This window comes from Phocoena phocoena, chromosome 16 (genome assembly GCF_963924675.1).
Source record: "Phocoena phocoena chromosome 16, mPhoPho1.1, whole genome shotgun sequence".
NCBI lineage: Eukaryota > Metazoa > Chordata > Mammalia > Artiodactyla > Phocoenidae > Phocoena > Phocoena phocoena.
Genome location: NC_089234.1, coordinates 317,989 through 330,815, shown reverse-complemented (window position 1 = coordinate 330,815; position 12,827 = coordinate 317,989). Strand labels below are relative to the sequence as shown.

The following is a 12,827-nucleotide window of genomic DNA, read 5'->3' as shown; positions in this document are numbered from 1 at the left end:
CCCAGCCCAGCCCCTCTCTGTGGCCTGTCCTCCTCAAGGTCCCAGCAGAAGACCCACCAGAACCCAGGGGCCAGCTCACAAGGACCCCCAAGGCTTCCCAGAACCCACTCCTGCCCCAGAATCATGGGCTCCTCTCCCACCCCTGAAGGGGGCAGTCCGGCCCCCAGGGCTTCCCTCCCCCCATGTGAGAGGAGAACATGCAGATCCTGCAGTAAGGGGCTGGGACCCATCGTGCTGGGCACACGAAGCAGAACTGGGGCGCCCTCGGCTCCCCTGCAGCCTGCAAGTCTTGGTCTCACTTCCCTTGTGGAGACCTGGCCTGGCTGAAGCCCCCGCTGTCTTTGGGTTTCTGGACAGAAGCACCAAGTGGGCAGCAGGGGCTCAAGGGGGCCTACACGGTGGGCGCAGGGGTGGGACGGTCTTGATGGGTCAAGTGGGGTCTGCGACGCTGGGCATGTCCAAACCTCATGTGCAAAGCAGGGTGGCCGAGCGCATGGGGGGCTCGGGAGGCACCCTGGCCTACAGGGGTAGACTCGGGCTGCACCGCAATGGGGGTCCTGAGGGGCAGAGGCCAAGCGTGGGGTGGAGACCTCAGGGGGTGTGCCTGGGACCACAGAGAGGCCTCAGGACCACTTGTGCCCGTGAGGACAGCCACCGCCTGCTGCGTGGACCTGCCCTGAAAACCCCACTGGAGGCCAGTCTCCAGGGCCAGAGAAAGCACAGGAGGCTGGACCTAGGCCCCCCAGCCCCCAACAGTGGGCGTGCTGCCTGCATATCTCACTGGAAGGCAGGCCCTCCGTGGCCCGGACCCACCGGCAGTGGACGCGCCCCACCCCGCTCTGCCCACCTTTCCTCCTGGGCGGCTGGTGGGGGCAGGCCACCTGGGGGTGTTAGGAGAGGCTGACACCACTGCCTCACATATTTGGCCTCATTTTTTAAGCGAGTCCATCGCATCTGGTTCTTCCCAATTAGTTTACTGAGACATTTGCTAACCTGTCTGGATGTCCGGTTCCATTGACCAGACGCAGATATCCCTTCTCTCGCCCGACGGCCAGCCTCGGGGTCCTGCGTGCAAACCTGCTTCCCCTGAACTACCGAGGAGTGGGCACCTGGGGCTCATGGCTCTTTCCTCTCCAGGAGCTGGAGCAGCAGCTCATGATAGAGAAGAGAAACTTCCGGAAAACCCTCAAGTTCTACCAGAAGCTCTTACAGAAGGAGAAGCGGAACAAAGGTAGCCTCGCTGGACGTGGGCCAGGGCCGGGGTTGGGGGCCGCTTTGGGCTGACTCTGCCCGCCCTCAGGCTCCGAGGTGAAGACCATGTTGTCCAAACTGAAAGGGCAGCTGGAAGAGATGAGGTCCAAGGTGCAGTTCCTCGGGCTGGTCAAGAAGTACCTACAGGCAAGGCCCCCGCTCCCCTCCCTCCAGAGGCCTGGCGCTCACAGGGCTCCTCCCGCTAAAACCTTGGAAATCGGTCCCTGTGAAAACATACCCCCACCACCACGAGAGGCCACCCCGCCCCCCGGGTCAGGGGCGGGGCGACCTGGCAGCAGGTCAACCCGACAGTGCTGACTCGCGCCCCAGGTCATGTACGCGGAGCGGTGGGGCCTGGAGCCCTGCGCCCTGCCCGTGATCGTGAACATCGCGGCCGCCCCCTGCGACACACTGGACTTCAGCCCCCTGGATGAGTCTTCTTCCCTCATCTTCTACAACGCCAGCAAGCGCCCGCGTGGCGGCCGACAGAGGAAGGCCCGCGTCCTGCAGGCTGGCACACCGCTGGGGCTCATGGCCTACCTCTATTCCAGGTGCAGCAGGGAGGGAGGGCGTCTCTGTGCCCCCCAGGCCTTCGGAGACAAAAGCAGGGGGGAAACAAATAGGCCCCACGGTGCGGGACAGGGGGTGAAAGAAGTGAGAACTCTTGCCTGCCCTCATCTGAGACGGGTTTGCACTTTTTTTATCTAGAAAGTCCCCTTTAAGTCGCCTTGTGTTGGCTCCCACTGGCCTCCAGGTCCTTGGCTGAGTGGCTTCAGAGCCACGGGCCCTACTGGACCCGCATCTGTGGACCTGGGCGTCTGGGTCAGGTGTGCAGGGGGCACTTTGAAGGAGAGCCCAGGAATGCGGCCGCTGTGACTAACAGCCCGGTGGGCTTCTGAATCTGAACGCAGCCGGGAGCCTCAGGGGCACCTGGACCCCATCTACTTTCCTAAGTCAGACACCCCATAGTTAACATTGGGCTCCCCGGGGCTGTGGTGAGGTTGGCCCCAGCCAGCTCTCTGCAGCGTTTCTGGGCATCAGCGGGGCTTAGGCTCGCGGGATCCCCTAATAATGCAGGTGTGCGGGCTCACCTACCGCGGGAAGGGCCAGGCCCCTCCGTCCAGGGTCACAGGGCCCCCGGGCCACACCCAACCCTGCCATCCCTGCGTCTGTCCTGCCAGCTCCACCTGGCTGTCAGGCACAGGGCGGCCCCCTCCAGGACCCGGCCCCCATCAGGGATGGGTACAGACGTCCTCCCAGACGATGGTGGAGGCCTCACCCCAGTGTTGACTTTTAGGGACTCATGACACCATGTTGGAGCCCCTGGGGTCTTTGGGTTGGAGACTGTGGTGACCTCAGACTGCTGGCTCTTGGCAGCCAGTGGGGAGCGGGGACCCTCCTGGGGCAGCTGACTCTCCCTGCTCCCCGGCCCATTCCCCCGAGGTGGGCTGACTGGGGCTCCTGCTGGCGGGGCCCCAGGCTGCCCCTCAGACTCCGGCCTCTTCTGCAACGTGGGATGTCACACGCCGCCACAGGCACTGTGCTTTCCAGGAGATGAGAGCGCGCACGTGCGCACCGGTATCACAGGGCGTGCTGCGCGTCCTGTGTGAGCACAGCATCTCCGGGGGGGCGTGGGCTCATCCCTGCACACCCCGCGGGTGTCCCCTCTGCGGGATGCTGAACCCGGGCTGCCTAGTCTCCAGCCTGAGCCAGGCTGCAATGTCCCAGGCAGAGGCTCCCTCATCCCTGGACCCCCACGTCTTTCTCGCTCCCCTGGCTCCCTGGTGCACCCAGAGGTGGGGGACCCTCCCCAAGGGGTGAGGACCCTCCCGCCCTCAGCTGCCTGTTTCCAAACTCAGTGATTTCCAGCTGGGGCTGGGCCACTGCTCTGGCTCAGCTTTCTGAACCGTTTCTAAAAGACACAGTGAGGGCCTTAAAAACGGATGTTACCAAAGTCCTCAGACTCGCAACATCCAGGAATTTCTAACGTGACCACTGCTCCCCCCCGCCTTACTTCTGAGCGGCGCTCCTGCTGGCCTCCCTCCTGGCAAGGGGCTCACGCGCACACGTGCCCGTGTGCACCCACCCCAGGACCGCGGGGCTGGGGGAGCCAGGCCGTGTCCTGGCGGCTGACTGCCCCCTCCCCGCAGCGACGCCTTCCTGGAGGGCTACGTGCAGCAGTTCCTGTACACCTTCCGGTACTTCTGCAGCCCGCACGACTTCCTGCACTTCCTGCTGGACCGCATCAGCAGCACCTTGTCCAGGTAAACGCCGACCCTGATGAGGACGAAGCCAGAGCCAGAGCCCCCGGGAAGGCCCAGGCGAGGGCAGAGAAGGGAAGCGGGGCGCAGATGGGCTGCGGGAAAGGGGCAGGAGTGTCAGGAGGGGCCGGCGGCTGGGGAAGGGGAGGTGGAGGGCGGGGGCTGGGACACGTGGGAAGATGGTGAGCGCCAGGCGCGTGGGCTGGGGGAGGGCAGCTGGGGGGCAGGGAGGGTCCCGCGGGCCTCAGCCGGCAGATGGGGTCAACAAGGGAAGGGGTGGTAGGCAGTGCTGGACGCGCTCTGGCCCTCTGAGCTGGCCTGTCCTCGACCCCCAGACTCCGCACAAGCCCAGGCCAGGAGCCCTGGGAGGGGAGGGACTCACGGGAGACCCCAGTCCCCTGCTTCCCCACACGCAGAGCAGGGCTCCCGCCCTGCCTCTCGGGACGCCTTCCAGCCCCTGGGTGCCATCTGTGAGGGTGGCAGGGGCTCCAGGACGGGCACCAGGTGGGCGGGCTCGGTGGGGCTGAAGTGCCACAAAGACAGAGCCACGCTCAGACCCCAGCACTCAGACCCCCACGCACCCACTGGCTTGGGTGCGACGCCAGGCGGGAGCGGGGTGACCTGTGTGGCTCAGGCCTCCATCTGTCCCCAGTGCCCACCAGGATCCCACCTCCACCTCCTCCAAGATCTACAGGCGCAGCTTCTGCCTCCTGCAGGCCTGGCTGGAGGACTGCTTCGCCGTGGACTTCAGGAGGGACGCCGGGCTCCTGGGGAGGCTCCAGGACTACCTCGTCTCCCAGGTGAGGGCGCGGCTCGGGGAGCGGGGCCACCGCCCCTCTGGAGCAGCGGGCGACCCCGTGTGCTTCTGCCCAGATCCTGCCCTTGGACGGCTCCGCAGAGCCCCTGTTGAGCCTCCTGGAGGTGGGCACCGAGCGGCGGGCTGAGGGCGCCCCACGCAGCACAGACCTGCAGGACCCCAAGGAGGCGGAGGACACCGCCAGGCCCCTCAACGCCCTGTGGAAGAGGCTCTCAGAGGACGGCGTCTCCCGGAAGGTGCGGCCTTTCCCGGAGAGCTGGCGTGGGGACACCGCCTACGCAGGCACACACACTCTTGTGCTCAAGAGCACACACACACGTGCCCTGGTACACACACACACGGACAGGCACACGTGCACAAACGTGCACGCGCCCCCCCCCCCCCCCCCCGCCGTGTTGCCGGTCCTGGGCACCAGCCCTCTGGGCCTGGCACTTCCTGCCCCCTGGCCCTGGACAAGGACAGCAGAGGGCCAGCCAGGGGCTCAGAGCACCCCGCCTCCCTGACTCTGGGGCCAAGGCGGGGCCGGGACATGGCCTGGTACAGGAGCAGGGTTGAGGGATGCGTGCGGACAGCCCCATCCATGAAATGACCAGGACAGGCATCCTCGACCCAGCACGGCTGCGGGCGGGAGGGATTTGCCATGTGGCTCTAGCTGAGCCAGGCTGCGAGGTCCTGGGCCTGGGCCCACCCCCCCATCCCCCCACCCTGCCCTAACCTGGAGGGGACCCTCTGGGGCTTGGTCTTCCTGCCCTGCAGAGCTTCCCCTGGCGGCTGTCCCGGGGCAACGGGCTGGCGCTGCCCCACCACAAGGAGCGCCAGTACAGCATCGCATCCGCCCTGCCCAAGCCCTGCTTCTTCGAGGACTTCTATGGCCCCTATGCCAGGGCCAGCGAGAAGGGGCCCTACTTCCTGACCGAGTACAGCACCCACCAGCTCTTCAGCCAGCTGACGCTGTTGCAGCAGGTGAGGGCGGGGGCTGACGCTGCGGCAGCGGGTAAGGGGGTGGGCGCTGAAGGCCCTCAGCAAGAGAGCGCCAGGTGCACAGGCCCCACGAGGTCCCACAGGGCGCACACACACACACACCCCGCGTGCTGGCTGCGGGCCGGGCGGAGAGCCACATGTGCCAGGCCCTCCCTCCTGGAACTGGGTGCCCAGCCCCCAGCTGCCCCTTCCCAGGCCCCCAGGCATCCTGGGTCCCCATCACTTGGCAGGAACCCAGCGACCCCTCCCCCCCGCTCCCGCCACTGTTGTCTGGGTGGCCGTGCAGAGTCCCCGGGGGCCCAGCCCTGTGACTCCAGGTGCCCCCCGTCCCCCCTCGGGCCCCGGCGCTGCCTGACCTTTGCGTCCTTGTCCCTGGCAGGAGTTGTTTCACAAGTGCCACCCCGTCCACTTCTTAAACTCTCGGGCCCTGGGCGTCACGGACAAAAGTGTGGCCGTCCCCAAGTGAGTGTCCGGCGTGGCTGTCAGAGAAGCCTGGGATGCAGGGCTGGCCGGAGGGTCTTGGGGCCTCACCCAAGCGTCTCCTGGACACGCCCAGCGCAAGGGCAATGCCTGCGGTGCTCGGCTGGACCCCCGCCTCGCAGGGCCCGTCCCGCCAGCCTCCTGGGCCGGGCGCCACGCCGGGGCCTGGCTGGGACCTGCGCCTGCGTCTCTTGCAGAGCCAGCTCCTCTGGGTCTCTGTCGGCCGAAACCTGCAGCTTATTTCTGCCCAACTACGTCCAGGACACGTACCTGTTACAGCTTCTGAGAAGCGCAGACGACGTCAGCACCTGGGTGGCCGCCGAAATCGTGACCAGCCACACCTCCAAGGTCGGTGCCCTCAGCTCTGGCCCCAGCACAGAGTCGGGGCTGCTGGCAGCAAGGGCACCTCCCTGGGAGACCCCCTCCACTGGGGGTGCACGGGGGCTCCAGGCCCACCCAGGCCTGTCCCCGCGGCGCGGACACGCAGACCTCACGCAGGCACACCGCCGCTCACAGCTGGACGTGGCGTCACACACACACTAACGCAGCCCCCGCGTGCTCCCACACTCCTCCTGCCTCGGTCGCGACCCAGGGCTGGGAACTGGCCGGCTGGCCTGAGCTCTCATGGCCACTGTCACAACAGCACGGGTGCATGTGTGTCCTCGGCCAGTTTGTGGAACAAATGAAACACTGCTCAGTGGTCCCATCAAGGTGAGGCTCCTCTGGGTCCCACAGGCCTCGGCCTGGACCGACCCACCTGCTTCAGGGCCAGCACCTCCCTCAGGTCCCACCCAGGCAGGAGGGGCAGCGGGTGGGCCTAGTGCCCCAGAGTGCGCCCAGCAAGCACACTGCTGCCAAGGCCTCGGACGTCCTTCCGCCGGAGGCCAGACGCAGGCGGGGGTCACAGGGTCCTGTAGGACGTGACCATGTGGAAGAACCGGTGGGGACCACAGGGCTCCTGCTATGTCACACGGCCCCTTCCCGCGGGTGCACACCCACCACCTCCCAGGCCCAAAGCATCAGCTCCCCGGGCATGAGCTGCTGGAGTGGGCTGAGCACGAAGGGGGAGCTCGGGGTGGGGGACCCTGTTCTGTCCCAGGAGCTGCCCCAGAGCCCACCGTGGCCACCAACTCCACTCCCCGAGAGATGGTGAAGCCCGGACGTGCCCGTTCCGGCAGTAGGAGCCTCTGCGCTGTGTCTTTCCTTTTCTAGTTTTCTCTGTGTCCCCCGAGCCCCTAGGGGCAACCCCAAGGCCCATGAACAAATGCCGAGTTTTCTACTCTTTCCCCTTTTCGGGAGAATTTTCTTTAAGGGTTTAGCAGCTGACAGACTGACCCGTCCTCACTTCTGCCAGGATGTGGCCTGGCCCCCTCCCCCACCCGGTTTGTTCCAATCCACGATGTTATCATGAGAGACATCAAAGTGCAGCTTCCGATCAGGGGCATCACACGAGGCCTGGGTGCTCGGGCTTCCTAGGGGACCTCGGCTACCAGGGAGTCCTCACCCCAGAGCCTCTGCAGCTGCCCCATCCACAGGTCACCACAAAGGGGCGCGAGCGTCCCCAGGCCGCAGGACGGAACGGTCTTCAGACCCACCTGGGATGCACCCGGGGTCAGCGCCTGGCGGGAAGGAACCACTGTTGCAGTGACCAAACTCTCCCCATTGCGTGAACGGCTCCCCTGTCCCTGTGAGCAGAGGTTGGAGGGAGGACTGTTCACGGGGCAGTTCTGCCTCAGCAGGGACAGGACAGCACAGGGACCGAGGGGAGAAAGTGCCCGGAGTCCTCAGGGAGCCACGTGGGCACTTTCGGCAAACACGCTGATCAAGTTCTGACATGCTGTTCCACATATTGGGCGTCCCTCACTGTGCTGTCGGCACAACCCGGAGACTGACTTCTACATTCGTAAACTCTGCTCTCAGAAAAATTTGTCAAAACTCAAATTTTGAGCCGGAGAATGTAACGGAAGACTAGTAAAAGCCCTCAGTGGTAACAGTGCATTCCTTCCAGATCACATCCCGGGGGGGCGGGGGACGGGGCGAGACAATGGAAACACAAGGTCAAGGAGAAAAGGAAACAAAGTTTCTCACCTTCAAGAAAAGCTTCCCTTTTTGTGGATGAATAATGGTGGGACCTGGCTTCATCAGACAGGTGTAAAAGTGACGGAACACGACAGCCAAGGGAAGGGAGCAACCTCACGTCCGTCGACGCACGAACGGATGAGCAACGTGGTGCGTCACCCCCCGTGAAAATACGCAGCCCTATGAGGGAACCAGATGGGGACACAGGCCACGACGGCTGAGCCTGGAGGGCGGGACGCCGGTCACAAGAGCAGACCCACTGTGTGACCTGACCTGACCGGTACGAGGCTCAGCAGTGAGCGGACAGCTCTGCCTGGACGGGCTGGAAATCGCCTACTTCGCATCCATCTGAACCTGTGAAGAAGATGATGAGGTGTCAACGTAAGAAACAGGAGTGGGCAGATGTTTTTCAAGATCCTTTAAGAGGCACTCGAGCCAGACAGCTGGGAGGCAACAGACAAGGGTCCAGCCCAGGAGAAGGGTGTCTGGTTGGGACCCGCAGGCGATGTTCCCACCTGAAGGATGTCCCTGGCCGTGGCGACAGTCCACAGGGTGAGGCAGCTCTGAAATGAGGGGTCAGCTGAATTCTCCAGAACCTTCTGGAAGTTGCTGGGACTGTGTAAAATCCACACACTGTGGGGCCGTGAGCCAGGCCCCTCAGGTCTGCTTGGAGAGGAGAATCCCACTGGGGTAACAGGGGCTGCTGTGGGGTGTTCCCATCAAATCCGGTGAATCTGCCCTGCCGACCAGCGGCCCCCGAGGCGCTGCAATCCCGTCCCGCCGTGGACTCGGCTGGGCGGACGACAAGCTGAAATCGGCTCCCCCTTTGCCTCTGGACGCCTCGGCTCCATCTCCCCGAGCGGGGGTGCCCTTCCCGCTCCCCCGATTTGTCCTGAGCAGAGATGTGTCCCGGGAGAGAAGTGAGATGGACTTTGCACACCTTTGTGCCTTGGTTTTCTGGGCCCCCGACGCCCTCCCCTGCACGGAGGTGGGCGCACCGCCCTGCACCGACGCTGGCCCCTGTGCCCCGGTCCCTCGTCTGAGATGGAGGACGCTGAGCGTCTTGTTCTCTGGTTTCAGCTGCAGGTGAACCTGCTCTCCAAATTTCTGCTGATCGCGAAGTCTTGCTACGAGCAGAGGAACTTCGCAACAGCCATGCAGATCCTGGGCGGCCTGGAGCACCCGGCCGTGCGACAGTCCCCTGTGAGTCACCCGGGGGGGCCCAGCTGCAGCCACGCAGTGGGCACAGACAGGGCTGTAGGAGTTTCACCTGTGCTTTTATTTTAGGCCTGGAGAATTCTACCCGCAAAGATAGCAGAGGTCATGGAGGAGCTGAAAGCCGTGGAGGTACCCCTTTGCGTGAGCTCCTGGGCAGCTCACGTCCCGGGGGATGGGGGGACCGCCCGGCAGATCCTGCATCGTGGCGCCCACCTCACAGACCCCCCATCATCTCCCCTGGGGCCTCAGCCGCTCACCTGGGCAGAGGTGGCAGGGTTGCTCCAGGGCCGTGATTCCAGCCTGGGGTGCAGGTGCCCTGAGGCCCTGCCTGAGCTTGGCCGACCTACCTGCCTCCTGGCTGCCCCTCATGAGATCCTAAACGAGGACACGCCCTCTGGATGAGGGGCATTTCCCAGACTGAGGAGGCGGGAGCGGCCTGCAGCCGGCCCCAGACACAGCGCGCGCCGGTGGGGGGACTGTTGTGTGTCCTCGGTTGCCACCACACCCAGGGGTCTCTGCGGCCGGCCAGCCAGGCTCCCAGTCTAATTTAGGCAGTGGGGTCACCTGGCTCTTTTCTGGAGAGGAATTTGCCACCAGCAGCAGGAAGCGCACGGCTTTCTGGTGGGGGTCAGTGTTCCTTCTGTGTCCGCAAGCTTTAGACACCTGGACTCTCCCCAGCCCAAGAGCCAAGGTACACTTCGGACTGGCTGATTGATAACTCGGGGTGCCGTAGCCCCCGTGCAGCAGGAACACAGGCGCCAGCTGGGACTGGCCGGGCTGAGCCGGCCCCTGCTGGGCACCTGGGCTGACCTCTCACCTGTCCGTCCCCCCCACCCCCCGCCCACGCCCCTGGCTGGGCCCCAGGTCTTTCTGAAGAGCGACAGCCTGTGTCTGATGGAAGGACGGCGCTTCAGGGCTCAGCCCACCCTGCCCTCAGCCCACCTCCTGGCCATGCACATCCAGCAGCTGGAGACAGGGGGCTTCACCATGACCAACGGGGCCCACAGGTGGAGCAAGCTCAGGTGAGGGGCCCCCAGGTAAAACAAACCAGGTGAGGGATCCACAGGTGAATAAGCCAGGTGAAGGGCCCACAGTTGCAACAAGCCAGGTGGGGGACCCAACAGCTAGAACAAGCCAGGTAAGGGGCCCAAAGGTGAGCAAGCCAAGTGAGGGGGCCCACAGGTGAAACGAACCAGGTGAGGGGCCCACAGGTGAGCAAGCCAGGTGAGGGGCCGCCCCCATCTCTCCTGTTCCTCTGAGACCTGGGCCGCCTTGCCCCTCACGCAGCCCTCACCCCAGCCCAGGCCTCCACACCCTCTCCCCTGGGTGACCTCCAGCCACCTCCTTCTCCACAGACAAGGGGTAAACGATTCACACAGTCCAGTGTCCACGGCCCCAAACGCGGCCCCAAGGTTGCCGTGACCTCCCTTCCTACTGGGAGATCCAGGTGCCCCCAGAACGCCACCTCTGTGCGACCACCCTCCCTGACCCCCCGAGCCACATCTGCCCTCTCTCCCTGCCTCTGCTGTCCCCCTTGGGGCCCCTCCGTAGAGCTGTCCGGAGGATTCATAGTCAGTCCCCACCGTTCAACTGCCCGGCACACCTGCGGACCCACCTGGGAGGAGCAGACTGGGGGGCTGTTGGTGGCGACCACCACCACGACCCTGCCAGGGACTCAGACACTCCCAGCCAAAGGCGATCGTGGCTCCTTTTGGCCTCGGAAGCCCACCCTGGGACCGGCCGCTCCAGGCCCACGTCCCCCCGCAGCGCCCCAGGCCCGCACTGCCCTTCAGGACAGTGCCACCCTGTCTCCAGGGAGACCCTCCCCCCACGACCTCTCACCCCACTCTATCCTCTCCCCCCACTTCATCATCCACACGGCAGTCAGGTGGAGACCGGTCAGGCCTCCTCAGGGTCCAGGGCGGACTGGTTCCTCTGAGTCTGGACTTTGATGCGGCCTGGTTGGGACAGTGCCTGACAGCAGGCTGGGAACCCACCGGCTGCAGACGCTGCCCCCGTGACTTGTGCAAACTCACGTTTCGTTTCTTCCCCCAACAAAGGAACATCGCCAAGGTGGCGAGCCAGGTCCACGCGTTCCAGGAGAACCCCTACACGTTCGCCCCCGACCCCAAGCTGCAGTCCCACCTCAGGCAGAGAATCGCCCGATTCAGCGGGGCGGACATCTCCATTCTGGCCGAGGACAGCAGGCCTGGCGACCACCAGGTGGCCAGCGAAAAGCACTCCAAGAAGATTCAGGACAAGCTGCGGAGAATGAAAGCCACGTTCCAATAGCGCAGGACAGCGGGCTGGGTGTACAGTCCACACCGAGGACAAACCTGGGGTGGGAGGGGCCGTGCCTGCTGTGTCGGACAGGGAGGGACCCCCACGGCCCAGGAGGGGCACCGGGGCGGGAGCACGGGCTCAGACCCAGACCCGAGAGATGGCGCCAGGAGAGGCTGAGGGGGGTTTCTAAGGGAATTTTAAATTTAAAGATTTAAAATTTAAACCAAAATAGGATAAGTAAGCTCCCCAGGAGCCGAGTACCCATTGATATTTCTCAAAGATAAAGAGCTTCACCCAATTCTCTGGCCATTCAGCCCCAGAAACCCCGCACCCCAGCACCCAGCTCAGGCTTTAAACCCAGGCGCCCACTGAGCAGTGTTCCCACGAGTCTGGTGTATGTCTGCCCAACAACGAAGGGCCAAGACTGACCTCTGACCCCCCTGCCAACCACAGATTCCAGGGGGGGTTCTGAAACCTTCTCTTGGGGCCCCTGAGGCTCCCCGGGGTCCCAAGCGCCACCCTGGGCTTCCTCCCTGCCGGACCTCCCCCTCCTCCAGCCCCAACCCCTGGCTGCTCACCCAGGCCCAGGTGCGGGTGCCAGAGCCTCGCAGCCCTTCCTGCCAAGAGGCCCGGCCTTGCCTCCGTCCCAGCCCGGCCTCCTGCTGCCAGAGAGTGCCTCATGGCTCCACACTGGCAGCTCCCAAGTGCCCCGTGGCCCCTGTGCCCACCGCCCCACCACCGAGAGCACTTCCTGGTGGGGCAGGTACACCTGGGCTGAGGCTCTGCTTCCAAAGCATGCAGGACTCAGACAGCCGCTCCAAAGCAGAGACACAGCCTCAGGGGCCCTGAGAGCTTCCCTCTGCCCTACCTGGGGGCCTGGGGGCTGTAGAGCCATGGCCGGGTCCCCCCCTTCTTCAGCAGCCATGCATGTGATGCACACACCCACGCCTAGCTCCCGAGGCTGGCCGTCACCAGCGCTTTCTGACGAGGAAATGAAGTCTGCTGCCTCGGTGGTACCAAGCTCTTCCCCAGGGCTGTTTCCAAACTGCGCTCGGCCAGGGGCATGGGACCAGGACAGCACGTCACACCTCCACAGCAGGGAGGCCAGAGCCCTGGCACCATCCCAGGCACCAACGTTTTTACGTTGCAAATCGCTGCAAGACCCAAGACTGTTCTTTTAAGTTTTAGAATTAGTGATTCTTTAGCGCAGCCAGCTCACGGTATTTCTAGGAAAATCTCTACCTGTGATAAAACACTGTTGTCAAGGTGTGTTTTCCCACATATATTCATTTGCAACATCTACGTCCCGCTTTCGTGAGAGGCACTCCTGGCCCTGCAAACGTGGCTTTTATATGAGAATTCGGTTCTGCAGATCAACTCCTACGTTTTCAGGATTTGAATTCAACAAAGCGCCACAAAGCCTGAAACGAAGTTAGCATCCAATGCAAATAAACATT

At 64.1% G+C, this 12,827-nt stretch overlaps 1 protein-coding gene across 1 annotated transcript in view; it reads left to right on the top strand.

The window, feature by feature from the left end:
* The window catches only part of KNDC1 (kinase non-catalytic C-lobe domain containing 1), a 56,189-nt gene extending 44,810 nt beyond the window's left edge, over nucleotides 1–11,379 (top strand). Inside the window, exons 19-31 of the mRNA XM_065894739.1 lie at nucleotides 1,138–1,231; nucleotides 1,301–1,398; nucleotides 1,582–1,802; nucleotides 3,402–3,515; nucleotides 4,165–4,312; nucleotides 4,386–4,565; nucleotides 5,086–5,292; nucleotides 5,690–5,772; nucleotides 5,988–6,138; nucleotides 8,950–9,072; nucleotides 9,157–9,216; nucleotides 9,952–10,109; nucleotides 11,148–11,379. Of these exons, the coding sequence (XP_065750811.1) occupies nucleotides 1,138–1,231; nucleotides 1,301–1,398; nucleotides 1,582–1,802; nucleotides 3,402–3,515; nucleotides 4,165–4,312; nucleotides 4,386–4,565; nucleotides 5,086–5,292; nucleotides 5,690–5,772; nucleotides 5,988–6,138; nucleotides 8,950–9,072; nucleotides 9,157–9,216; nucleotides 9,952–10,109; nucleotides 11,148–11,379 (1,869 nt within the window). The remainder of the gene's footprint in view (nucleotides 1–1,137; nucleotides 1,232–1,300; nucleotides 1,399–1,581; nucleotides 1,803–3,401; nucleotides 3,516–4,164; nucleotides 4,313–4,385; nucleotides 4,566–5,085; nucleotides 5,293–5,689; nucleotides 5,773–5,987; nucleotides 6,139–8,949; nucleotides 9,073–9,156; nucleotides 9,217–9,951; nucleotides 10,110–11,147) is intronic.
* The last annotated feature ends 1,448 nt before the right edge of the window (nucleotides 11,380–12,827 follow it).